This window comes from Balaenoptera musculus, chromosome 16 (genome assembly GCF_009873245.2).
Source record: "Balaenoptera musculus isolate JJ_BM4_2016_0621 chromosome 16, mBalMus1.pri.v3, whole genome shotgun sequence".
NCBI lineage: Eukaryota > Metazoa > Chordata > Mammalia > Artiodactyla > Balaenopteridae > Balaenoptera > Balaenoptera musculus.
In genome coordinates this window covers 63,071,354-63,097,972 of record NC_045800.1, presented here as the reverse complement: position 1 = coordinate 63,097,972, position 26,619 = coordinate 63,071,354, and the positions used below count along the sequence as shown (strand labels likewise).

Genomic DNA, 26,619 nt, shown 5'->3' with positions numbered 1-26,619 from the left:
GGATTTAATTTTAACTATCGGGAATTCTTACTGGTTGAATGTGGGACAAATCAAGTGACTTTAAGTCCTCATTCTTCGCTTCTGATGAAAAGGAGACAGTAATTCCTGTCCTGCCTAATTCCGGGAAATGTTGTGAGGCTCTCCTGAAATAGTAGCGGAGCCTGATAAGGCTCTGTACCTCTGTGGCAGAGTGTTCCCATCTCACCTGGCCTGGCTTGATGCTCTGAGTTAAGGCTCAGACTCCTATGTGAGCCGAGATGCATTGATTTGTTTATTGCAGAAGGGACTACAGAGTATCCCATCCTCAGCTTTATGGAAATATTTCCCATTTATCAAGCTGCTGCCATGGCCTAGGTGCTATATAGAGCATAGAAGTAGGCATGCTACCTTGCAGCCAAACTCCGCAGCCAGCCAGCCAGGTGACAAGCCCAGGATGGCAGGGAAGATGCTGATGTTTGTCAGCATTGCAAGCCAGTTGCAGTTTACAAAAACCATTGTAAAAAGGCTTCCCTGGGTTTGCAGATGGGGATGGGGAAGGTGAGGCTCAGAGCATGGTGACTTGCCCAAGGCCATGTACACAGTTGTTACTGGCAACCCAGAATCTTCAGTTTGTCTTAGCTGCTACCACGGATGGGGAGTTGCTGTCTCATGGTGGGATGTGATGAACAGAGGTGGGGGCCCAGGCCGGAGCTGCAAGCCCAGGCTTGGCCATTGGCCTGGTCTGTGACCCGTTCTTTGGACCTCGGTTTCCCCACAAATGAAATGAGAGAGTGGACTATTAGATGTTTCAAACCAGATTCTGGGGACAGCTGTAGACATCATGAGTTGTTTTTTTTTTTTTTTTAAATATTATTTAATTTGAATGCCTTTATTTTTGTTTATAATTTTATTTTTGAACAGATAATACATTCACAAAGTTCAGAATTCGAGAGGCACAGAAGAGTATGCTGTGAAGTCCCCACCCTCCCCATCCCCAGCCTCCCACCTCAGAGGCAACCACTGTTTGAAATTTTTTGTGTATCCTTCCAGAAGATATACGTACATATGTGTGTATTTCCTCCTTCCCATCTACCCCATCCCTGCTTTTTTGCACAAATAGTACCATATTCTGCACACTTTTCCTGCTCCTTACTTTTCTCACATAAAGTTGAAGTTTAGAGAGCATTGTGTGCTCATCAGGGGTCCTAATTCCTTTTGTATGGCTGCTTAGAAAGTATGCCTTGAGACCAGATTTGCCCTTGCAGATTGATTGCCACAGGCCCCACCATGCCGCATTGCCTTACTCCCTGCTACCCCACAATTATTTGCTACTCTGTTGCCCTTGTATGGACTGGGGGGAACCTGAGGTCACTTACAGTGTGACATCTTGTCCTTCTCCCTAATCTTTAAACCTGAAGCTCTCGAACCACGCCTTGGTGACCCTGTAGACCTCAGAGTGGGGACATAGTCAGCTCTGTAGGACGGGTGAGTCCCGGCCTCAGCTTCTGATCACCTGCCCCATCTCTGCTTCTCTCTCTGCTCCAACAGTGGCCATCGTCTCAGAAGATGACTTTCCTCAAAGCTCCAACTCCACCTACAGAACTGCAAGCAGCTCTCTCCGAGCTGACCAAGAAGCACTGCTTGAGAAGCTGCTGGACTGTCCACTGCCCGGCCTGCAGAGGCCCAAGGACCGCTTCAGTGGTACCTATATCATCTTCTTCAGCTTGGGCATCGGTGGCCTGCTGCCATGGAACTTCTTTGTCACGGCCCAAGAGTACTGGATATTCAAACTCAGCAACTGCTCCAGCCCAGCCACAGGGGAGGAGCCTAAGGGCTCGGACATCCTGGTAAGGCGTATTCCTCCTGGGAGGCGGTGAAGGGCAACTTCATTTGGGTGCACCCTTCCAGGGAGGCTTGCAGTGTCCTAAGAGTACGGATGCAAATTGGGAAGCTGTGTGGAGTATAGTACGTAGATGGAATTCACTTCAGCCCTAAAACACGCTCTGTGTTGTGTTTGAGGCCTCATGCTTCACGTGGCAGGGGAAGATGGAAATGGATAAGACACAGTCCCAGCCTTCACATTGCTTAGTATTTAACCTGGGGAGGAGATGCAAATGATGATTCTGTGCAGTGTGGTATGGTAACCAAGAATCCAGAGTCCATGCCTCCAGGGGTTTGAAAGGGTGGATATAATAGTGCTAAGTTCAGCTGTGAGTTGCAGAAAATTCCATAAGAGCAGTGGCTACCACAAGATAGAAGGTCATTTTTCTCTCATGTGCAAGTCTGGAGGGGGCCAGCCCAATGCTAGTGTGATGTTCCATGTTGGCACGAACCTAGTTACTCCACCATGTGTAGCTTCCATGTTCAAGATCACTTCATAGTCCAAGATGGCTGTTAGAGTTCTAGCCATTACATCAAATAAGAAGAGGAAAAGGACAGGCATAAGAACATAAACACTCTGGGAAGTAAAACACATTGCTTTTGCTCATATCACATTGGTCAGTCATGTGACCACAAGCACTGCAAAGGAGGCTGGGAAATGTAGTCTTTAAGTGTTGTCTTTATCCCAGAGAACCATGTACCCAGCTCAGATAGGAGTTCGTGTAGTTATGGAAGATGGGGAATTGAAGACTGGGCGTAAGTAGTCTTGTCATTAGGGGAGAGATCTCTGCAACTTAGAAGAATGGGGAGGAGACATTCCAGGTGGAAGGAGAACTCTGAGCTATGGCAGGTTGGGAGGAAAGTTCAGATGTCTATGAGGAACAGTGAAGCGTCTGGTTTTGCTATATGTGGGGTGCGCATAAGAGAGAAATAAGGCTTGAGATAATTTCCTGGGCCTTGAAGGCTTTGCTTGGGCCTTGAATGTCAAGGTGAGGAGTCTCAGTTTGGATGGCAGTGGCATCAAGCCCTCTCTCTCCACCTGGGGCTGCTCATTTTGTGGGGTGACTTTTCCCACGGGCAGGGAGAGTGTTAAAGAAAATATTATTCTGCCACTTGTTAAAGCGGTAAGGAAACCTTTACTCAAGACTGTTGCAGTAAGGGAGAGAGATTGGGCTCAGCTCCAAATACTGCAAGGACAAGCGGGGATTTATAGCTAAGGAGCAAAGTGAGGGGGTTAGTGGTTGGAACGTTACTAAGAGGAATCATCAGGGTAGAGGGATTTTTTTTTCCTCATAAATTAAGGTTTCATTATAATTTGGTTTAGTATAAAAATTGTCACTAACCTTACTTAGAAAGTAGCCATAGAACTTGAGAATTATTTCTTTTTTTAATGTTGAAGTATCGTTAATTTACAATGAAGAGTAGGGGGATTCTTGCTAAAGGCAGGCCAAAGACATAGACACCAAGGGTGGGGGATGAAGAACTTGATCAGATCTCGAGGGTGATAAGATATCAAGGGTGGGGGGATTCTCCATAAACTGACTTAGCAGGATTCTTGCTAAGACTGAGCTGGCAGGTGGAGATAGGACAGGGGCTAAGGTCCAGGTTTGGTAGAGAAGAGGGCTCAGTGTGGTTACTGTTTGTCAGGAGCCTCAGTTTCCGCAGCTGATCTAGGGCAGGGTCTGCTCTCTCTTGAAAGCTCATGAATGGGGGAAGCAGGGTGCTCTAAAGGCATGCCAGGCTGGGGGTTGCCAGCTGCCCCTCTCCTCCAGGGGCGCCCCAGGGGACAAGAAGAGGATACCCTAGCAGACCCTAGCCATACCCCTCAACTGGCCTAGGAGTTGGCTCGCCACCCCTTTTCTGAGAGCACCTTTGAAATCCCTGACCTAACCCCACGGAACTTTCAATGAGTCTGACGCATTGACTGAGGCATCCCTATTGTCTGTCTGGAAGGGCTCTACCACGGCTACGCAGTCGAATCACCCAGGGAGCTTTTTAAAAATTCCAATCTGGGCCCTACCCCAGAGATTCTGATTGAATAAGGCCGAGGTGAGGTGTGGACATGGGCATTTTAAGACTTCACACTCCCTCCTCCAGCCCCAACCCCTTGATTCTGACACCCTGTGAGGGCCTCTCCCTGTTAACTGAGGAATTCACAGCCGCCTCCAGAGGCCAGAGCCGTGCGTATAAACTCATTTCTGCAGTGAAGGGCTGTCACGGAACCTAGTATAGTAATTTAGAGCGTCCTACTCAAGGCGTGGTCTTGGGGCCAGGCATCACTGGGAGTGTGCTAGTGATGCAGAGTCTCAGGCCCCCAGACTGGCTGAGTCAGGAGCTGCCAACATGCCACCCTGGTGACTGGCAGGCATGGTAGAGTTTGGGAAGCACTGGCTAGGGCAGGGCTTTTGGAAACAGACTGCAGGGGTTCAAACCCTGCCTCTGTTCTTAGCTCCCTGGCCTCTTGGTGCTGCCTCATCTTGCAGGTATGTAACAGGAGGATAATACACCCACCAACTTAGGGTTGTTGTGAGGATTAAGTAAATTAATAGGCATACAAAGCACTTAGAACGGGGTCTGGCACCACTACTGTGAGTTCCGTATAAACATTATTATTGTTACTATCCTTCGAGGGGTGGGGCCACACTTCTGAGCTGCATGTGGCCCTGGTATATTTCCAGACGTCTGGCTTAGCCAGGGTGCTTTATGATCCACTTTTATTTACCAGTGACTCAAGCGTCCCAGCTTTCTGCCAGCCTCCGTAAATCAGCCAGCCCACTTGGGCTTCATCCAGAAGATCCCTGTCTGTCTGGGGCAGCACCTGGCCTTGGGTGGCCCCCAGGGCTACATTCCCTGTGCACCTGTCCTGCCTCCTCTTCTGCCCGCTGCCCTGGCCCCAGCAGCGGGCTGCCCAGGGCAGGCGAGGACGTGCGGTCCAGTCTCTGGGCGCGGCCCTCGCCCAGTGGACGTGTGCCGTGAGCGGCTCTTGCTGCAAAGCAGTCCCTTCCCAGCTGCAGGCACTTAGCATTCCAGGCCCTGCTGCTATGCTTTATTGCCTCTTTCCAAGTGCTGGCAGGTGCAGATGTAGTACCTGCGGCTACCCGGAGCTCTGGCTCTTGGCATCAGAGATGAGAGACCTGTCACCCCTCGATTCATGGGCCAGGTTTGGGAAGCAAGCATGCTGGGGTGTTTCTGCATTTTGTGGGCCATTTTTCTTTGCCTAATTCCTCATTCCTGCCACCCGCCTCCCCAGTTCTTTCCCCCTTTCTTCCTGATTTCCCTGCGAGAGGCGGCTGGTCTGTGCTGTCACCTGAGGGCTACTCTGCGGGGAGCGAGCGGGGGAGAGTCAAATGGGTCTGTCTCCAGCCACCACCTGCAACTCAATTAGCTGTGGGTCTGGATGTCGGTTGTTCTCCGTAGTTCCTTTTTTTTAATTTTATTTATTCATTCATTTTTGGCTGTGTTGGGTCTTCGTTTCTGTGCAAGGGCTTTCTCTAGTTGCGGCAAGCGGGGACCACTCTTCATCACGGTGCGCGGGCCTCTCACTATCGCGGCCTCTCTTGTTGCGGAGCACGAGCTCCAGATGCGCAGGCTCAGTAGTTGTGGCTCACGGGCCTAGTTGCTCCGCGGCATGTGGGATCTTCCCAGACCAGGGCTCGAACCCGTGTCCCCTGCATTGGCAGGCAGATTCTCAACCACTGCGCCACCAGGGAAGCCCCGTACTTCCTTTTTATATTTCCCAGGGATGGATACCATTGGGTGGGGAATTTGACTCCGTAGGGGTGTTTGTACAGACCCCCTCCCCAGTTATGTCACTTTCAAGGTCAGCCCCCTTTTCAGGATCATTTCCTTCTGCCTGGAACAGCCTTGGGGTGGTTTAGAAAGCATTCTCATGCTCACCTGCCCCCTTGTCTCCGTTCTCTGGAATAAGAACTTTGAATAAACTCACCACAGGACTGTGGGCCCAGAGCCAAAAAAATTAGAGCATAAATGAGGAAGAATTGATAGGAAGAGATGGTGCTTTGGGGAGCCATCTTCCGAGCCTGACTCTGGGCCACCATGCTGGCAAGGGTGTTAAACACACTGTCTCTCATTAACCCTGGTTTTGTCTTTTTTTTTCAGGCAAAAAGCCAGAGGCTCAGAAAGGTTCAGTAGCCTGCCCCTAATCACATAGCTAGGAAGGGCTGTAAACAATTTTACGGAGAATTTAGGTGGATAGATGACTGCAGAATTTGTCCTGCTCAGAGGGTAGTGCAGAGGGGACTGTCCTGGAGACAGAGGCCACCCCACACCCTGATTTGGCCAAACCCTATTATCTTTTCTTCCTGTGGAGAGCCTGACCCTGGTCTGGCCTCCTTTTCCACCCTGGAAGCCCAGGTGCCTTAGCTGTACCCCTGGATTCTGGACCCAGCTTCCAAGCTGTCAGCATCCCCGATCCCTTCCCCACACCACCTCTACCACGTCCCCCTGCCCCCCACCCCAGTCCTCCCCTGGCTCTGGGGTTTGTAAACCATCCCTGATCCTGTGGGGGCCTCCTTGGCCTCTCCTGCAAGCCTGTAGCGCTGCCGCTGGGCCAGGGACTATAAGGCGGACACACACCCCCTTTCTGCCCCAGAGAAGGTGGTGATGACACCTTCTCCCGGTCATCCCCTGCCACGAGGCCTCCACGGCCCCTGCCCACACATTCTTCCCATTCACCTTGGCCTGCCCAGGGCTCCTCTCTGAGGGGGCTGCGGGACATGGCCAGATCGTGGGTGGGACCCACAGTCCGACTTGGTGTCAGCGGGGCCAGGACCCGGGCCTGGCCATCTATTGCCATCCCGTCCATCCCCTGACCAGAGGGGCCCCAGTGGCCCAGACCAGGGAGTGGGGCAGGAGGTAGGTGTGTCTCTTACTCCTGGGAACCTCCCCGGCCTCCACCCTTCTGAACTACGGGCTCCCCATCTGGGTCCCCAGAGCCTGACGTACTTCCCCATCAGGTCCTCGCCCCACAACTCATGGTATTGAGGACTTATTGCGGGGTAGCCACGCTCTCAGCACTTTGCCTGCATTAACTAATTTAACCCCCAGCACCCTGTGAGGTAGGAACTGCTATTATCTGTGGTGACAGTACCCTTTTCAAAGATGAGAATGCCTCCCCCGCCAAACCATTTGCTCTTTGGAAATAGTGAACACAGTTCTCTTACTCTACATCCCTGTGCCCCCAGCACAGAGTTGCGCATGATAAATATTTGTTGCTTTAGTTATTATATGGCTGGGGAAGAAAGCCCCATCACCCCAATCCAAGATAGGGATGGCATGGTTTTACAAGGGAGCAGAAGATCTGGGGGTCACAGTGGCCACCACCAAAGGAGTTCTGACGTTTCAGGTGGGTTAGCAGAGACATGAAGTGGGATTCCTGCATAGGGAAGGGAGCCAGGTTGATCTGGTTCAGCAGGTCTCTGAGCATCTTCTCATTTATGGCATCTTTGTCCTGGCCCAACCCCTCAGCCCCAGAAAGAAGCAGGATAGCATGACTTGGGAGCTATTCTTACCACTAAGGGCAGACATCCCAATTCAAGGAGAAGGGTTAAAAGCAACCAGGATGAACTAGTTTAGAGGACAGATTATCAGAGGGCTTGGTAACGACCTGTTGATTTTACAAAGTCCCCGCCACACGGCCTGTACCTGCCGCCATTGGACCCACCATCTTACTTCATCTGCAGGATGACCTGGTGCGTTAGGTGCTGTAGCCCCAGTTTTCAGATGGAGAAACTGAGCCTCACAGATTTGGAGCCACTGACCCAAGGTCACTGACTAGCAAGTGACAGAACTGGGCTGTGGACCAGTCTGGAGGTCAGCAGAGCCTGTGCTGGTAACCAGCATACTCTCACCTCTCCATCTCCCCTAGCGTCCTCCGCTCTGGGTGTACAGTAGAATCACCTGGAGAGCTGTGAAAACCTACCCGCCTGCCCCACCCACCTGATTCTGGTGACATTGAAGGAGGGGCCTGGGCAGAAGCATTTTTAAGCTCTCTAGGTGAGGCTAACATGCAGCCACATGATCCAAGAGAAAGGTTAGCAGGTGGGGGTGATGAGTACCCGTCTTCTGCCTCTACCAGAGCATCAGTTGAATGGGCTTAGGCTACATCATGAGAGACTTAGGTGAGCCCTCTAGAAGGACTTCCTGCAGTGCAAGTGGTCAAAGCTGGCAGTGGAGGGGAGTATGAGAGCAGGCTCCCTACTGGAAGTCCGAGGAATGGCTTTCCTTAACCTGGTCTTCAGAGAGTGTGGGGTCCTCTCTGGGACCCTTACAAATGGAGGTGGTGATGCCAAAAGCTCAGCCTTTTTTGCACCGGTGCCGAATCAGATCTCGGAGACAGAGTTTTGGGTAATGTAGAAAAGAATAGCTTTATTGCTTTGCCAGGCAAAGGGGGACACAGTGGGCTCCTGCCCTGAAAAACTGTGTGTCCCAACCTGGAGGATTTGGTGAGGAGTTTTATAGCAATGGTTCAAGGGTGGGGTTGCTGATAAGATCAGGGTATGTGCAGGGCCTGCACTCCCCTAATCAGGTCTCAAGTCATCTTCTTTTTTTTAAAAAAAAAAAAAATTACTTATTTATTTTTGGCTGTGTTGGGTCTTCATTTCTGTGCGAGGACTTTCTCTAGTTGAGTGGGAGCCACTCTTCATCGCAGTGCGCAGACCTCTCACTCTTCATCGTGGTGCACGGGCCTCTCACTATTGCGGCCTCTCTTGTTGCGGCCTCTCTTGTTGCGGCCTCTCTTGTTGCGGCCTCTCTTGTTGTGGAGCACAGGCTCCAGACGCGCAGGCTCAGTAGTTATGGCTCGCTCAGTAGTTGTGGCTCACGGGCCTAGTTGCTCCGCGGCATGTGGGATCTTCCCAGACCAGGGCTCGAACCCATGTCCCCTGCATTGGCAGGCAGATTCTCAACCACTGCGCCACCAGGGAAGCCCTCAAGTAATCTTCTTGATGAGCTTCTCTGGTATGAAGAATGCTGACATCTTCCATTTGTTGGGTTTTAATTCTATAAAGAGCTCAAAGACACTGTTGTGTATATCCCTTGAGGCCAGGGCCCTGCCCCAGGGCTGCACTATTGTTTCTTGGCTGCCCCTCCCCTGTCTTTGCATCTCCTGCCTTCCCTGATTAGCAACTGTTGGAATCTGCCCTTTGGAACTCAGGGAAGGTCATGGAGGCTGGAGTCTGTTCCCTACAAGAAAGGGGGGACAGAAGGGCTTCTGTGCCCAGGAGCCCCATAGGGTCCTGCTCTGTTTCACTGGATGGAGGGTCTGGTGCTCGCCTGACCTAAATGCGTTGGGCTTAATTCCTCAATGTGACTCTGCTGTCCCCTGATGCCTGACAGCCTGGAAAGAGACTTCAGCCCTTCCTCTGGGCACACGCTCAGTGTGAGCTGAGGGGTTCCATAGCCACCTTCCTCTTCCTCCTTGTTTGCCAGCCTCCTGAAAAAGGAGCAGTAGGGCCGACTGGGCCCCGAAGTGGATGTCCTAGCACCTGGGGTAACACAGGCCAGAGCAAGTGAAGCCACGGGAACGGAGGACAGGGAAATGGAGACAGTCGCGGCCTCTGCTCTCCTGGGCTGCTGTCGCTGCCAGCACCAGCCAGTACCCTCTCTGTGCTGGATCGGGGAGCGGGCTGTGACCTGCTCCTGGAGGTTTAAGAGCCCTGGGTAGTTGATTTTGTGAAAGCTCTGTGCCTGGGAGGAAGCTGGGTCTGTCTGTCTCGTGGGACTGCAGGGTAGCTGGGAGCAGCCCAGAGGGTGACAGAAGGACTTCCTTCAGCCCCAGTCCTAGCGGTGCCCTCCCCCGCTGTGTGGCTTGGGGCCAGGCTCCGTGGCCCCTGGGTGCTCTGAACACAGACCCGCCATGGAGCGTCCGCAGCATGTACAGAGCGCTCCAGATGTCGCCCGGAGGGAAGTCCGGTATTTACTGCGCATCTCCTGCACGGTAGCTGCGATGTGAGGACTGGGCCGATTCCGCCTAACATTCACCGCCTTTACCAAACCCTCGCCCTGTGCCAGCCACTGCGCTAAGGGCTCTGATTTGTTTATTAATTCCACGATATTTAGTAAGCAACCTACTGTGTGCCAGAGCCTTTCTTTTCCTTATCTGTTTTGCTCCTTACTACAGCCCTCAGGGATAGGTATTATTATACCCATTTTACAGAGAAGGAAACCAAAGCTCAAAAAATACAGGTTATTTGTTCCCAGGCACAAAGTCAGTGACTCAGGCCGGGCCATCCGAACCCACATTGTCCATGCCCTTAACCCTGGGCTCCATATCAGCCTTTCCAGATGTTTTCAGACTACACATTTCATCTGGCAGAACCTACACGTCTGTAATGGAAACAGCAGTTTCATGAAGCAGCATCTACACTTAAAAAAATCTCTGATTGTAGTTTTCAAGGAGGAGCAAGTGATCATCCGTGCTGATCTTATAAATGGCTTACAAGCCACCCAGGCTGAGGAGGATGGAGGGTTTGCCTTTGGATTTAACCTCGTGTGGGCCCTTGGTGGCCTTGGGGAGCAGCGACATGGGGGTAGGGGCAGAAGCTGGACCCGAGGCCGTGAGGGACAGGATGGGGGAGGGACTGGGGAGACCGCAAACCTGGGAAATACCTCTAGGAGTTTTGCTCTGCAACTCTTTCCTTCTGGAGGATTGGAGCGGGAGTTACTGGGGATGTGTGGTCAAGAGGGTACGGATTTTCTGGGTTTGTTGTATTTTTAACACAGGAGAAATAGCAGGTAGTTTGTGTGCTCATGTGAATTGTCCAGTGGAGAGGGGACCGTGGGTGCTGAGGAAGAGGAAGGAACATAGCTGAGTGCAGTCTGCAAGCAGACAGGGCCTGGGCTCGGGGCACAGTGGAGGGGGTCCCGGAAAAGCACGCAGATGATTCATCCTGAGGAACAGGAAAGAAGGCAGCAAAAGAGAAAATGAAATAAAATTCTGGTTGTGGCCCATTAAGTGGATTTCATATCCTTTATGAACAGGGTTGCAACCTGTCTTTTGAAAAGCCCTGCTCCACCCATTTGCCTGTCACCTCACATCCAGCCATAAGGATGCATTTTTCCCACAGAGGAGGAAAGTGAAGCAATAAGTGACTTGCTGATGCCACAGGGCGATGAAGACAGGAGTGGGGGCCGTAACCCAGGCGTATCTGAGTCTGCATCAGATTTCCTGGGGCACTTGGCAAACACCCAGATTCCCAGGCTCTGCTGTGCTGGCTCCTTCTCCCTGGGGTGGGCCTGGGCACTGTTGCCAGGTGCTCCTGACATGGCCAGCTGGCAGGGTAGCAGGTATCCAGGTCTCCTCTGTGCCACATGCTGTTCCTTGAGAAGCACCATTCTGGGTGTAGATGGACCATGATGCTCCTGCAGTCCACTCCTAGTGCAACTCAGATCTCTCCGAATGGAAAAGTGCCTAGATTCCATTTGGCAATCTACTTTTTAAGAGCAGAATTCTGAGGAATAGTGCTAAGTGAGTGAAACACCCTTCCTTACGCCATGAAAGCATATTAAGGCAGGATTTTGCCTGAGCCCTGTCATCCCAGAAAAGGAGAAGTTGGGGGCGGTCTGGGGGTCAGGCAGGTTGGGATGGGGCTCTAGGCTTCCTGAGCAGGGCATGGGTGAGTGGCCGCCAGGCAGAGAGGGCGGGTCCCTCCTGCCAGCTGCCCAGTGGCCTGGGCTAGCATGGATGGCTGCTCTAAACCATTTTTAAAAATTAGAACCAAAGTGAGTCATTTTTTTTTAAATTCCCTTGTCCACCCTCTGATTCTAACTGCAGACCCAGCCAGCATGCTATTCCCAGTGAATATACCTGTGACGGCTTTTTCTTCTGTTTTTAGCTCTTGCTGTGTCCTGCAGAGGGAGAGAAAAAGCCCGACCCGAAACGCTGTCAGTCATGCCTTCAGTGGCCTCAACTTCTCTTTTTATTTTCTCCCTGTGTGCTCAGGGCCCCTGTCCACAGCTGCGCCCTGCTCCCTGGCCCTCCCAGGCTATTGATCGCTCCCCCTCTGCCTTCAGTTTTACTTCTTCCTGCACACATCCTTAGAATCTAGAGGCGATTCCCTCGACAAATTAGAACACAGCCTGGGCCTTACGTGCTCCACTGTCTCCTTAATGTGATTGATCATTTCGAGTACCCGGAGAGCAGAACCAAACTGTAGCCTTTGCCGGGCGCCTTCATTACAGGGCCATCATCTGGGAGGGGTCTGTGGCGGCAGCAGCGACCTGGGGGGCCCTCTTGGGAGTCTCGTGTGTGTGCACACACACGCACGCATGCATGCATCTGAGGCCTGTAGCAGCCTGTGGTTTCTGCCCACATGGACCCCCAAAGAAAAACAGCCTCCCTGTAGAGGAGAGGGCGTGTTGGGTGAGGAAGTGCAGCTGGGTCTGCTCAGGACTGCCTCTTCCTGGTTGTTCTCCTGGGTTTCCTTCTACAGAGAACAGCTGGAGCACCGCCAGGCCACCTCATTTTTTTTTGCTTTTTTTTTTTGTTTGTTTGTTTATCGCCTCCTCTTTAGGCACATGCCACAGGGCCTGGTCCCTGTCCCCAGCCATCAGCCCTGGGTTGCTGATGTGTGTCAGCCCTCTGGGGGCTGCAGAAGCTGAGGGTAGGTGGGGAATTTCCTTGGAAGGCTTCTTCCTCCTTGCCCTGGCCACATGATCAGGCTGCAGAAGAGGAAGGACAAGCTGGCCGAGCGTCAGCAGGGACCGAGCCCTGAATCAGCTCTTGCCCCGCAGAGGTTGTGCGTGGATTTACAGGCACAACCCTGTTTCTCTGAATTTTCCCTCTACCTGTTTCTGAGCCATCTCCCTGCCTACTAAGGTTCCAGCCTGAGGGTGCGTAGGGGGCACATAAAGATGAAGATCCAAGGCCTGCTTGCCCCTGGTCAGGGACCTGGCGAAGGTGGGGTGGAAGGTTGACAGAAGTGATGTTGCCATTTTCCGTGCTCACCCTGCGTGGTGGAAAGACCTGGGGCTCAGGAGAGCTGGATTGTTTCTTACTCTTTGTCAAATTTGCGGGGTAACTTAGGGCTCCGTTACCTTATTTAAGAAACTAGATCGAGGCTGGCAAACTTTTTCTAAAGGGCCAGAGGGTAAATGGTTTAGGTTTTGCGGGCCACAGGATTCCTGTTTAACAGGTACTCAGCTCTGCCCTTGTAGAGTGAAAGCCACTGTGGATAATCTGTAAACAAAGGGGTGCAACTATTTTCCAGTATTTACAAAAAAAGACGGTGGGCAGATTTGTCCCCAGGCCAGTCTTTTGCCAGGACTAGCCGCTCCCTTGTGGTTCTCCCCCTACGAGCGTTGTGAGATCCGTTATAGAGGTGCCTACCTGGCTTAATTTCTCTTCGTAACACTTATCACTGCCTGACATATTGTCCATTTGTTTATGCATTTGCCAAATGTCTGCTTGACCAGAACATCAGTTCCACGAAAGCAGGAACTTGGACTGAATCCCCTGTGAATAGCTATAGGGCTCAATAAATACGAGCAGAGTGATGAGTTAATCAATAAGCATTTGTAGAGGGCCAGTCACGCGTCAGTGCTGGACTGCTGGCGGGGAGCGAGCACGGGAGGAAGACCGTCGTCCCAGGATTAGACGCCGTGGTCCCATATTCAGGGGGTTGGAATCTCACTGTGGGGTCATTATTTTACCCGCACGCTCAGACTACACCAGAGCAGACTTCCTTCCCTGCCCCTGCCCAGTCGAGTTGCTCAAGCCTGAAACTGAGGCATTACCTTTATTTCCCTCTGTCTTTCCACCACCACCTTCAGCCCATCAGCAAGTCTTGTCAATTCTACCTCTGAAACTTCTCAGTCCCTCCAGTTCTCCCCTCCACGGTCTCAGCCTCGCTGGCCCCCAGGGCGCCCCCTTCAGTCGATTCTCCATGGAGGCTACGGAAGTGGTCTCTTTAAGACAAAACAGAGAAGTTGTCCACTGCGCCAAGTAAGGGGACAGAGGACTGGGTTTGAGCTGTGTGACTTTGGGCAAGTACCCGACCTCTCTGAGCCTCAGTGTCTTCCTCTGCAACATAGAGGGAGCAAAGACGTGATGAACACTCGGGACAGCACCGCGTGGTGGGGGCTTGGTGAATGGGTGCTGGTACCACGTTTCTCAGCTGTTTAGAATCCCACATCCAAACTCCAACCCCAGCCTGGACGCCCAGGCCCTGCCCATGCCCCCAGCCTGGTCCCTTCCTCTCTCCCTCACTCCCTGGATTCCAGAATCACCCTGGTTTTTCAGTTGCTTGAACACACCAAGCTCATTCCTGCCACAGAGCCAGCTGTCTGCTGTTCCCTCTGTCCAGAAAGCTTTTCTACTCACCCGTCACACAGCTTATCCTTGGGTCTCTGTTCACACATTAGCATCTCACTACCCTCTCTAACATCAATCCCCCACTAGGCTCTATTTTACCCCCTTATTTGGTTTTCCTTTTTATTCCATTTGTTATAACTTGCAGTCTTTTTTTAAAACTTGTTGCTTCCTCATTTTTTTGCCTCCCTCACTAGAGCACCCCAGCTCCAGCACACGTCGGGCAAATAGCAGGGGCTCGGCCATTACTTGTTGAGTAAGTGAGTGAGCTTTGGGGATCGACAACCTTTAACATTTCTTGAATGAATGAATGAGTGGATAAATGCATAGCCCCTGCCGCCCGCCCCTCCCCTTCCATTCATCCCATCCCCTCCTGCCGGGCGACCCACTAGACCTGGCACTGATCATATGGTTTTGCTGCTCAGAGGCCTTCCATAGCTCCCTAGTACCATCTGGAATAAACACCCCTCTTCAGCCTGCTACACGGGAGCACCCGTTAGCCTCCCTCACCCCCATGTGCCCCATCATTTAACCAAACTGGAGCCTGAGAAAGGGCCAAAAGAGAGGGGACAGTGCATGAGGAGCTCCAAGGAGGGCCAGGAGGCCAGGCTACTGGCGGAGGGGGTGTCGCTGCTGGGCCCTTCCAGGCAGACAAGCACAGGACATATGGGCTTGGCTTGTGGGTGAGGGGCTGTGGGCGGAGGAGGGAGCTGAGCAAAGGCGAGGGGCGAGCTGGGACCCGGGGGAGTGGACGTGAGCCGCAGTCAGGTGATGGGGACGTGGGGGTGGGGGGGGGGGCGGCAAATAATGGAGCTGGGGTGAGGGTGAAAGGGAAACCGAGGAAACTTTGAAGGGAGGACACTGAGAAAAGGAGGGAGGAACCATGTGGCCTCGGGTCTTGGGGGTTCTCTTGAAGGCCTCTGATTTGGGAGCTTGGAGCTTGGGCTCAGCAGGCCACCCAGGCGGGATGGCCGCCGGCAGCAGAAAGTGTTTTGGAGTCAGGGAGTGACGCAGGCAGGCGTGGGGTGCCGTCAGAGCCAGGGGGTGGGGATGAACTCCCAGGGCAGGGCTGTAGCACAGGAAGGAGGGAGCTAATGAGGCCCCTCCAATGGCAGAGAGCACAGGGGACTGAGCCACCGAGGAGGGGGCCTGGAGGTGGCCCGTGAGTCCAGGAGGGGGCGCTGGAGGGAAGGTGCAGCGGTTTCCCGTGGCTGCTCCATAACAAGCTACCACAACCCACGTGGTGTAGAGCAGCAGGAATTTTATTCTCACAGTTCTGGAGGCTACAAGTCCAAAAGCAAGGCTCCAGCAGGACCGTGCTCCCCCTCTACCCCCGACAAAGACTCTGGGAAGAATCTTGCCTCTTCCAGGTTCCAGGGGCTCCCAGCGAGCCTTGGCTTCCCTTGGCCCGTGGCAGCACAACTCCGGTCTCGGCCTCTGCGTTCACTAGGCGCCCTCCCTGTGTGTCTGTCTCTGTGCCCTCTCCTTCTTGTAAGGACACTGGTCCTTGGATTTAGGGCTCACTCTGATCCAGTGTGACCTCGTCTTAACTAATTATATCTGCAAAGACCCTATTTCCAAATCAGGTCGCATTTGAGATTCTGTGTTGACGTGAATTTGGGGGGGACACAGTTCAGCCCATTATAGTGGGTGGCATGTGGTGACAGGAGCCTGAGGGCTCAGACCAGGCCGTGGTTATGGGTGGGCTGCAAAGAGGACCCCTTGAAGGAGTCCTTCCCCGGAGCCATCCAGGAGCGGGTAAGGCGTTCACAGTGAGGGCAAAGACTGCATTTTTAGGGAGTTTGGAGTGAAAGGAAGGAGGGTCCTGGTGGCCAGAGACAGTGAAGTCAAAGAGGTTTTTTTTCTTAGCGCAAGGGAGACCTGAGTGAGCCTCTTAGGCCGAAGAGTAGGAGGGATTGGCAGTGAAGGAGAGAGAGAGGAAATGTGGATGAGGAAGGTGGGGATTCGTGGTGGAGGTCCCCCAGAAGTCAGCTTCGATGGAAGAAGGGCACCTTCTTGCCCTGGAAAGCTTTACACAGAGGGCAGGGAGGGCGGGGAGGCTCATTCCAGAAAACCTCAGGAACTTTGCTTATCGTCTGGCAGGAGTTCCAAAGGAGGTGTGAAAAAAGATCGCAGGCTGAGGAGGGCTTCCAAGCTATTGAAGAGCAAGATGTATCATGGCCCCAGGAAGTCTGGGCCTGGAGAAGGCCTGAGAGTCCATGCTCAGGCCAAGCATCAGGGCTGATGTTAGAACAGCATGCAAAGGTCTCATGGGGCCTTCTTTCCTTGGAGTGGCTGGGTCATCTTTCCGGGCCTTACCTGTCTGGCTCTGACCCCAGCTTTGTTGTGCCCTTGGGCCCCTGGCTACCCCATCACACCTTGGTGGATCTGGGCTCCTGTTTCCCTCACCTCTCTGAACCCTGGAACAGGCATTGCCCCTCCCTCCCTGCCTAGCCAGCCCTCCCTGTTCATCCAGGCCCCCAGCCACAAACCCCTTAGTTTTCTGAGGCCGGTGCCCCAAACAGGGGGCCTTAGAACCCACAGACAGGACGCCACCTGCACCCCTCGTGGGGACACCGGCCCTCTGCTCACTTCTTGGCCTGCCCAGGAGTGACTGTGACCAGTGCCAAGGTGGAGGCGCTTCCCCTGCAGCATCCCAGACACAGAACTCAGCTCTGGGCTGTCCGAAGGCAGCAAGTTTGCAACGGCAAGCTATTCTTGGCTCCAGCCTGCTCGCTGCTGCTAATTTCATGCTCCTGTGATCCAGGTAACGCTTTGCTGCCTCGAGCTGCCACCCCCCAGGCTTGAATCGCTTTTTCTCGCCCGGCAGGAGCCCAGCTGCCTCCGCCGTGCTCTTGAGGTGGGGGCCACGCAAAGCTGCCTCTCAGAAGCCGCTGGGCGGCCGGCCCCAAGCTAGCTGGCCACGGCTCGTGACTAATTTGCTGCACTTATTTCAAAGTGCGCAAATGGCATTTGGGGGAGAGGAAACTTACCCAGGGCCTGCCAGAGATAAACGGGCTCATTTTGGGGCCTCCCTGCCTGAAGAAACCTCTTTCCCTGGACTCTGAGCTCAGAATTAAATTCTTCCAGAAGAGATGCTTAGCACGGAGCCTCTCAGCGTGGAGGAGAGGAAATGCTCCCCGACGTAAAATGCGCCTCACATCTGGCCAGCTGGCTCTGCTGGGTTTTTAGATTGTGTTTGAAGAGCATCTCTCCCCCTTCCTGGTGTTCACAAGCTGGGCTAGAGGGTCACGGCCGGAAATGGTTTCTTCCTCTCCACTGCAAGTGGATCAGTGCCCTGTGCCCCAGCCACCGGGCTGCTCCACACTGACCTGCCGCCCGGGGGCCGCTGGCACCTAGCGCCCCCGGGCGGGCTCTGTCCACACTCTGGGTTTTGATCCCCGCCCCCACCCGTCCTGGGGCGTTCTGCTGGGGTTTGCATGGTCAGGAGAGAAGCTGGAAGCCTGCCCAGTGCTTCCCAACTACAATGTCCTCCTTCACATGGCCCGTGCTTATCAGCAGACCATATCCATCCATTTCGGTGACTGACAGTAGTGAGGGCTTTTCTCTCAATCTTTATTTTTTTTGCCCTTTTTACTGCTACTCCGATCTACAGGCCTGAGGAAATGCACAAGGGAATGGACGGTGGGGTTTAAGGAAAAGAGAGAGTTAACAGGCAGAGGGGAGAACTCAAGCCCCGTCATTTGCTGGCTGGGGCAGAGGGAAGACGCCACCCTGATGGGACCTTTGATCCCGCGGGCTGGTCCCAGCTCACTGCTGGGAAGGCATGTGGGCTGCCAGTCCCGGCCTCTGGGGCAGCCAGTGACATGCTGTAATCCCAGTGACGGTGTTTGGGTTTGTGTGACTGTGAGGCAGGTGGCCTCAGCTACAGCGGCTCTTACTTTTGTGGAGCGATGATAACGATCTCCCCATCCCACCCTGCCCTGCATCAGAAAATCCTGCCACCAGCACTCTCCAAGTGTGCACCTCTGTGCAATTCATCCACCTCTGTTAGCCTCAAGCTTCTTATCTGTAAAATGGGAGCAATCCCAGTTCTGACTTGCTCTTACAGGCTGAGTTAAGAGCAAATGGACTGGGGTCTGTGCAGGCCACGTGTAAGCAGTTTTGTTCAAATGTCAATAACCTGGTACTCTGCAGGGCTTCCGTGTCCATTGGATTACCTGGCAAGTGTCAAAGAGGACCTTTGATGTTACCTTTGCCAGACGCCGAGCCCTAGGTAATTGCAGAGTGCAGGGGTTATACTGGAGGGCAGGGGGATTAGACTAGACATTCAAGCAGCAGAAGTTTTCCTCTTTGTTCCTCAGAGCTGGGCTCGCCTCACATTGAGTTGGAGAATTCAGAATGGTGGGGCCACTCTCTCTCCTTAGCACCCCGAGGGGGAGGGGCAGGTGCTGTGGCTGCATTCCTGCCTCCAGGCCCTGTGTTTGGATTGAATGGATCACAGGGTGCCTTTCTGTCTCAGTGCAGTAGATTCCTGTGGATGCTGAGGAAAGCCTCAGGGTTCCGACAGATGAGCTGGGGTTAGAGTCCTAAGTAGCAAAGAAGCATCCATCCCTGCCTTTGCATGTGCTCTTCCCGCCTCTTGGAATGCCATTTCTCTCTCCACCAGCAACACCTCCCCATATCTGTCTGGCAAACTTCCCCCCATCTTTCAGGCTACAGTCCAAGATGGCCTCCTGTGGGAAGACCCCCCCCCCCACAAACTCCCTCCTTCCCTCCCCTCCCCTCCCTTGTATCCATTGTTCTACAGCTGTAGGATTGCACCAGACTACATGCTCCCTAAGGGCATCAGGCACCCTCTCTTGTCTATTTTATACGCCAAACCACCAGCACGATGTTGGGCACACAGGGGCTTGCCACATCTTCAGTGAACAAAGGAGTGGGTAGAACAGGAAGGGATGCTGATGTGGATGGACAGTGGCCACTCAGCCAGGCTGAGGGCTGTGGGATTACCAGCCTCTGGGTCTCCTGCCTCCTGGGGCAGACAAACCTGCTTGGGGACCTTTCATCATCTCATAAAGTCCTGCCCTGCTACATCCACCCACCTTCCAGCCCTGCCTTCTTCCTGAATCAGATACGGTCTCCCACCTGCAATTATGTGAGGCCCAAACTGACCCCCATGAGCTGTGTAAACAGGGCTGCCATGCTGCACAGCTCTGCGGCGCTCCATTCATATCGCCGTCCATGTAACTGGTGCCCCCTGGGGTTGTGCACAGCACAGCCTCCACCGTCACAGGAGGGGGCCCAGTGCCATTGCCCTCCTCCACTCCTCCGAGACCGGAGTCCTTGGTGTCCTTGGGTTTACCTCTGGAGGTAGAGGCTACAGCCTTGTTGCAAGGTGCCTGGTGGGATAAATAACAACAGAGCCTTTTGAGGGAACTCTCAGGAATCGGTCCCAAGTGGAGGTGAACCATGGTGTGAATTATCCCCAAACATTGCATTACGTAAAATCACCCTGTGGGATGGAGATTTCAGATTGCTTCGGAGGGGGCAGCGCTGTTACCATTCTGACTGCAATGCGTTTGAACCAGTATTCAGATGTCTTCACATTTCCTTGAGTAACATGGGAGAAGGTAACCTCAACAGGCCTTGGAAGCAAATGAGACGAACCCAGGAAGTGAGTACCAGCTGCAAGTCTGCAATGTGTGGGATCGAGAATTGAACATAGGGCCTTTGCTGTTGGATGTTTCTTAGAAAGGAGCCTGAGGCAGCAACTTACCTGTGATACTCCATGGGGAGTGCAGTCCTAGGGAAGTAAGAGTGAGGGAAAGGGGAGTGAGGCAGGGATGGAAGAGAGCAGATACAGGCTGTGGTATCACTGCGCTGACCACAGCTTTGCAACTAAACACAGCTGCTTGCTCAGGCACACGGGATGTCTCCCGAGGAGCCACTTGGAGCCACCACATTTTAGAACAGATGTGGTGGAGGGGGGTGAGGAAGGAAAGACAAGCAATGTGTCTCTAGTCTCCTTCCCATCTCCCTTCTCTCATTGGTTGAAGCCTACCTTGTGGGTGGGGCTTTGCCTTCCCCACCCTTCAGAGAGGGTCACCCGGCCCCTCCCAGAGCCATCCAGGGAGCAAGAGCCTCTGCGAGCACAGCCCAAGCAGTACGCAGGCTCAGGGGTCTCTCCTTGGCAGCTGGCCCCCCTGCTGGTGGCGGCAGTGGCTTTATGACCACATGGGACCAAGTAGCAAGGCAAATGGCCTGAGGGGCAGGTGAGGTGAGCAGATCTGGGGTGGCACATAAACTAAGTCCAGTTTCTTGAAATCAGTGCATGCTGCTTGCAAAAGTGATCCTAATTTTAGCAAAGGATTTGGAGAGGAAAGGCTAGGGGGACTGATGTGGTCGGCAAGCATAACCTTCTTTCCCCTCGTGGGCAGGCACGTTGGTCCTCATGTCTGGCAAGAAGTTGAATAAAATCATGGTCAGCTGTCTCTGCCTTCTTCAAGGAACTGAATTGAAATCGCAACAGGAAGCTGCGATATTCAGAAAAACCCCCGTTACTAGGAACTCAGCTATCCCAAACCCTCACTAAATAGGAATCTACTGCTGCAGAACAGAATACTACCAACTTAGCGGCTTACAACAACACACGTTTGTTATCTCACAGTATCTGTAGGCCAGGAGTCTGGGCACAGCCTAACCCATTCCTCTGCTCAGGGTCTCACATGGCTGCAGTAAGGGGTTAGCCAAGGCTGCAGTCTCACTGGAGGCTCAACTGGAGAAGGATCACTTCCAGGCTTACTTGGGTTGTTGGCAGAACTCAGTTCCTTGCGGTTGTAGGACTGAGAGCTTCAGTTTCTTGTTGGGTGTTGGCCAGAAACCACTCTCAGTGACTAGGGGTCACCTGCAGTCCTTGCCACATGGGTTTCCTTAGCCTGGCCCCCTGCCTTCTCCAAGCCATCAAGGGAGGAAAAAAAGAGTCCAGCAAGATGGGTACCACCATCTCATGTAACATAATCACGTCCACGTAGTAGTGTATACCTGTCACCTTTGCCGTGTTCTGTTAGTTAGAAGCAAGTCCAGGCAAGTCCCAGCCACACTCAGCAGAGGGGATGATACAAGGGCATGAACACAGGAGGCTGGGATCATGGGGGACACCCTAAGAGCCTGCCCACCACACCTCATTTTGCTAGAACTCTGCTTATAAGCAAAAGCAGCAAATAAGTAAAAACCACCACATGTTTATATCAGGAATTAAGTTTAAAAAAAAAAGCTCTGTGGGATGTGCTGAGTCCACCTGTGTCACCAGCCACAGCTCCCGGATCTGAACCAGTAGAAAGATGACCCAGGGTCAAGTCCATTCTTCCCCTGCCCCCACGCCCCACCCTGCCTCCCACCACGTGCCCTTTGTAAAGCAGAGAAATGGGCTCAATCAACAGAAAGGGAGTCCTAGCCTTACCCAGTTGTCAATATTTAAAAAGCTTTTCCAACATTAAAAGGAACTTCTTCTGCTTAAATATCAACAAACCAGAACATTCAATTACCTAGAAAATCCCCATTCCTAAAATGTTCAAGGAACCTGAGCCTGCTTGAAAAAACAAAGACAGAGCTTCTGCATCCCACGTGATGGCCGTTTATAGATTTGCCACAAAATGAACAGCCACTGAAGGAAGGCTGTCATGAGGAACTCAGATTTGGGGCAGTCCTGGCCCCCACCTGCAGCTGTCTTTTCCTTGGGGCCCTTTTCCATTGCTTCCAACCGCCCAACGCCTGCCTGGCCTCACCTATGCCCAGCCACTATGTCAAGGCGTAATTGACTGAGTGCCTCAGACCAGTCCAGGCTCCACTGAACCCATCAGGGCAGGACAATGAGGTGGCTCCTCAAAGGAGGAAGGCTATTTCTAAGGCTCATGGTTGATGGACCACAGTAGCTGTGATTATCATTTTAATTGCAAGGCCATCACAATCTTATATTCATGGTGTGGATTTCAGAGACCACAAAGCACTCTGCAGCCTTAAAAACAGACTGTGGAAACGGTCTGTGCTTCAGACTAGAAGTGACCCATTATGACATCTTTCTTTCTTGGCCTCCACATGGCAATCAGACTCTCCCAGAAAGGAAAGATCTTACCCTCCCTTTTAAGGTCTGACGCAAATCGCGCCTCCTCTGGGATCTTTTCCCCAAACCCATGTTCATTCCCATTCTCTCCAGGACTCAGCCCCCTCGTCCTACTCCCCTACCCAGAGCTCCCTTAGAACTCACTGCTCCTACCACTGATTTGACAACAACCCCCCACAGAATTCTGACAGCTCTTCCTATGGTGTTTTGAGACATTAAAAAACCTCACACTCTATCTTACACTCTCAATGGGACACCCTGTTCTTAACAGGGAAGAAGCATGTCTTAAACTCTGCAGAGATCCCTACAATTGCCTGAGCTCTTTGCACATTGTCAAGATTTTTGCACACATTGTTCTTGGTACTTGGCACATTTGTACTCAAAATAGTTCCCCAGTTAAGTTCAATTTTGTAAACTTTCCAGAGTACTCACAGCTTTTTTATTTTTTAGGGTAAAGAATATCATTCGTATAAAGCCCTTGTACTTGCACACGGTATGCTTAATACATGGAAGCTGTTTTCACGGCTTAGAACCTATTGTCATTACTGACCTGGGGTTCACGGTTTGACATAAAAGGACCAAAGCCAAGATGTGTCAGCCTTTCCAGTGTTTTGGCTTTTTGTTCGACACGTATATTGAGGGATGAGGTACACTCAGTAAAATCTCCCCTAGTGAGTGGACAATTCCCTGAGCTTTGAAAAATGCATACAGTTGCCACTCAGTTTCTTCAGCTGAAAGTTGCAGCACATTATAATCAGGATTCTTCGTCTTTTATGTGGTCTCATGCACTCTTTGTCTATAATACTGTCGAGCTACTTCCAGGAAAATGCCCTTTTTCCTCATCTTGGCCAGACTAAGAGCCACTTCCCCAAGTGGCTTTGACCTTGGGTAGCAGCTCTATTGAAGGAGCAAATCCAGAGTCAGAACAGAGTTTCTCTGCAAGGATCAGGGCCCCATGTGTTTCTAAGAGGCCTCACTTGGTTGCAAGAATGTGAGAATGTGGATGAGTCGTAACAAAACCCATCTGGATATCTCCAAAATTTGACAATGGGCTAAGACGACTGATAGGATAAAATTTTTCTTTGTAAACTTACGTCAAGTCCTGTCTCCGTTGCCTCAGACGTGGGTGGAACAGGTAGGATGGGTGGGAGCATGGGCTGCAGAGCATTAGTGCAGGGACAAAGTCCTACCCTTCCTTATGTCCCCAGCACTTAGCACAGCTTGTTGCTGGTGTCTGTTGTGTGACCGAGTGAGTGGTCTTAGGTTAGAGATGGGGCAAGACCATGCCATCTCGGCGTGGACTTACCCATCACTCGTAGGTGTCTAAAGACAGTGGGGAGAAGACCCACCAAGAGGGGCCCTGTGCGTGCTCTCAGATGGGGCCCCTCCCCTCCATCCTGAGTGACCTCAGCGGACTCCTCACTTCTGTGATTGCAGAACTACTTTGAGAGCTACCTGGCCGTTGCCTCCACTGTACCCTCCGTGCTGTGCCTCCTGGTGAATTTCCTGCTTGTCAACAGGTAGGCCGCTTTCCTCCCTCTCCCAGGCCCCTGACCTTCACCTCCAGCCTCATCCACTCCCCTTTGGTCCACAGTTGCTTCTCTTCTGCCGGCTTAAATGCGTCCACTAAAGTAGGAAGCAGGCAGTTCAGACTCCTCCATGAAGACTGAGTCAGATCGGTTACCTGGGGCCCTGCCTATGGAATGCCCGGTCAGGGAGCCACACGCTGCCACATGGGGTCAGAGCTGACTGTCAACAGCTGCCTGGGCCGCAGGGACACCACGGATGGTGGGTGGGGCCCGGAGCAATCGAAAGTTAAGAGCCTGGGGACTTCCCCCAACGCAGGGGGCACGGATTCGATTCCCGGTCTGTCAGGGAACTAAGATCCCACATGCCGCGTGGAGTGGCCAAAAAAAAAAAAAAAAATCAGAGCCGGAAGTTAAGAGGCTGGCACCCCACCACCCTGGCTCTCACTGTATGGGAATGGGTCACCCAATGCTCAGTGCCAAGCTGGTAACAGCAGCTCATGAGTCGACCACCCAGCAGCTCAGTGCCAAGCTGGTAACAGCAGCCCAGTCGACCATGGGCGTGGTCAGTGGGCGACTTCTGACACAGCATTTGTGAAGGGTGGGATGAACTGTGGAAGAAGGAATGATTTAGGAGATAGCCCGTGGCCCTTTCACCCCACTGGGTGACTGGTGCCATCCGTTCTCCATTTAGGTTTACAGGGTAACAGCCTGAGCTACTTTGCCTGCATTTCCCCTAAGCTATCATTAGCTGATAAAGGTAGCTACGTTGTGATTCAGAAACTTGGGCATCTCTTGGGCACGGCCTACTGAAACCTTAGGTCGCTGGTGGCAAACCTGTTTTACCCAACTCTGCTCAGTTTGTAGTGACTACCTGGATCTCTGCTTAAACAGGATTCTACGGCAGGTCTGACCTCAGAGAGCGTGCTGTGATTGATTATTGATGTCTGTTCTGAGTCCAGGAGGAGAGAGGGCAGCGCATGTGCCTCAGGTGTGCTAAGCCTGAATAGACCAGTCTTTCCGAACATATTATGTTGTGGGGTTATTCCAGTGATCTGTTGTTGCAGAAAAATGATCCCAGAGCATGGTGGCTGAAAACACTACCACTATCTCTCATGGTTCTGGGAGTCAGCAGGCTCAGCCGGCAGCTCTGGTTGGCCCTCTCTCATGCGGCTGTAGACAGCTGGGGCCTCCACGGGGCACCTCTCTCTCTGTCTCTGTCCCTCCCCTCGGTCTCTCGCAGGTTGGCCTCAGGTAGCAGGACTTTTCATGTTGTGGCTGAAGAGCAGGCGCTCCAAGAGAGCAAGGCAGAAGCTGCATGGTTTTGGTAACCTAGTCTCTGCAGTCACATACTGTCCCTTCTGCCCACTCAGTTTTAAGGGACCAGGGACCCCACCTTTCAATGGAAGGAATGTCAAAGAATTTTGCACGCCTCTTAAAACCAAAGTGAAGGCTGAACGAGCAAGAGGGAGAATGGTCTGAGATGGCCTGGGGGCCGAAAGCCAGCTGGCCCCTAACCTGCCTGCTCATGCCTGTCCCTGGCACACGGGGCTACGGTCAGTGTCCTGGCAGGAGGAACGCAGCCTCCAGAGATCCCGCCCAGAAGGAGGCAGGGAATGGTGTTATGAGCAGGGCAGAGCTGGGTCCCTGGCAGTGACTCAGAAGAGAAGGCATGAGGAAAGGAAGGGCATGCAAGAAGAGGACGACAAGGAAGAGGTGACAGAGCCATGGCGGTGGGCAGTCCCTCGGCCTCTCACCGCCCTCTCTCCTTTCCAGGCCCCTCTCATGATCCTCTGTCCAAAGTGGAGGTCAGGAGATGTGCGCAGGACCACAGTGCCAGGAAGGGCTGGCCTGAGCTGGCGTCTTACCTGGCACTGCCCCCTCTGTGGTCGTGAGGTCCAGCAGGCCGGAAGCCAGCTGGGATCGGGGATAGCAGCAGCGGCAGGGAAGGCCCAGCCTCAGGGCCCTGGGCGAATAATCTCTGATCGTAGTAGTTAGCATTCCGAGCATTCATAGCCCTTGGAGGCATTCTCTCCTTTAATCTGCAATGGCCAAGGGCAGCAAATTTATCCCCCTGTTTTACAGATGGGAAAACAGGCTGACAGAGGTGACCTGCCCAAGGTCATGTGGCCATTAAGAGGTTGGAGCCAGGATTGGAACTGGGACCCTTCTTCCCCCACATCCGTGCTTGGAACCTCTGGGCCACCTGCCTCCTAGTTCTCCAGCTTCGCGGGACCCCTCCCTGCAGCCAGAGCCGCATCTCAGACCTTATAAGTTGAGAGCCCATTTCTGCCCTGGCTTCAGGCTACTGGAGGGAAGGAGGTGGTGAAGAAGGTCTGGGTCTGTCTGCAGTGGGCACTGCCCTCCCGAGGATGGCTGGGAGCTGGCTCTGAGGGCTCAGTGTTACAGGGCATCCTCCAGAAGGGTCCTGCCCACCCCAGGGCCTGCCTGTGCCCTTTCCCGGCTCCAGGAGAGGGGTGAGGGCCATGTGGAAAATGCTCCCAGCCTCTGTCTGTTTCTGGACAGTGGGAAGATGGTTTGGAGCTAAGTTGGTTTTTATTTAATGTGCGAGATTGAAATGTCCCCTTTTCTCCCCTCCTGGAGAACCCTGGCTTTCTCTAACTGGCTCATCCATAATCGCCAAGTGTTTTATTATGTTAAATCTGTAGCATCATAAATACTTATGAGGAGGATTTACATTTTGGAGACTTATGGAGAAATCAGTCCCCTGGGGTCCTGAGCCCTCGTGAGCAAGGGAGGGAAGCTGGCAGCCTGGGTACATCTGGCAGCCCTCTGCAAGAATCTCATGTCAGTATGACCTG

General features: G+C 52.9%; 1 protein-coding gene across 3 annotated transcripts in view; it reads left to right on the top strand.

Moving 5' to 3' along the window:
* Positions 1-26,619, top strand: part of SLC29A3 (solute carrier family 29 member 3) — a 43,526-nt gene that overhangs the window by 1,738 nt on the left and 15,169 nt on the right. For all 3 annotated transcript variants that reach the window (XR_005016732.1, XR_005016731.1, XM_036827749.1), the window contains exons 2-3: positions 1,528-1,826; positions 23,709-23,791. Coding sequence is in view for 1 of the 3 variants with exons in the window: in XM_036827749.1 (XP_036683644.1) it covers positions 1,528-1,826; positions 23,709-23,791 (382 nt within the window). In the remaining 2 variants the exon portion in view is untranslated. The remainder of the gene's footprint in view (positions 1-1,527; positions 1,827-23,708; positions 23,792-26,619) is intronic.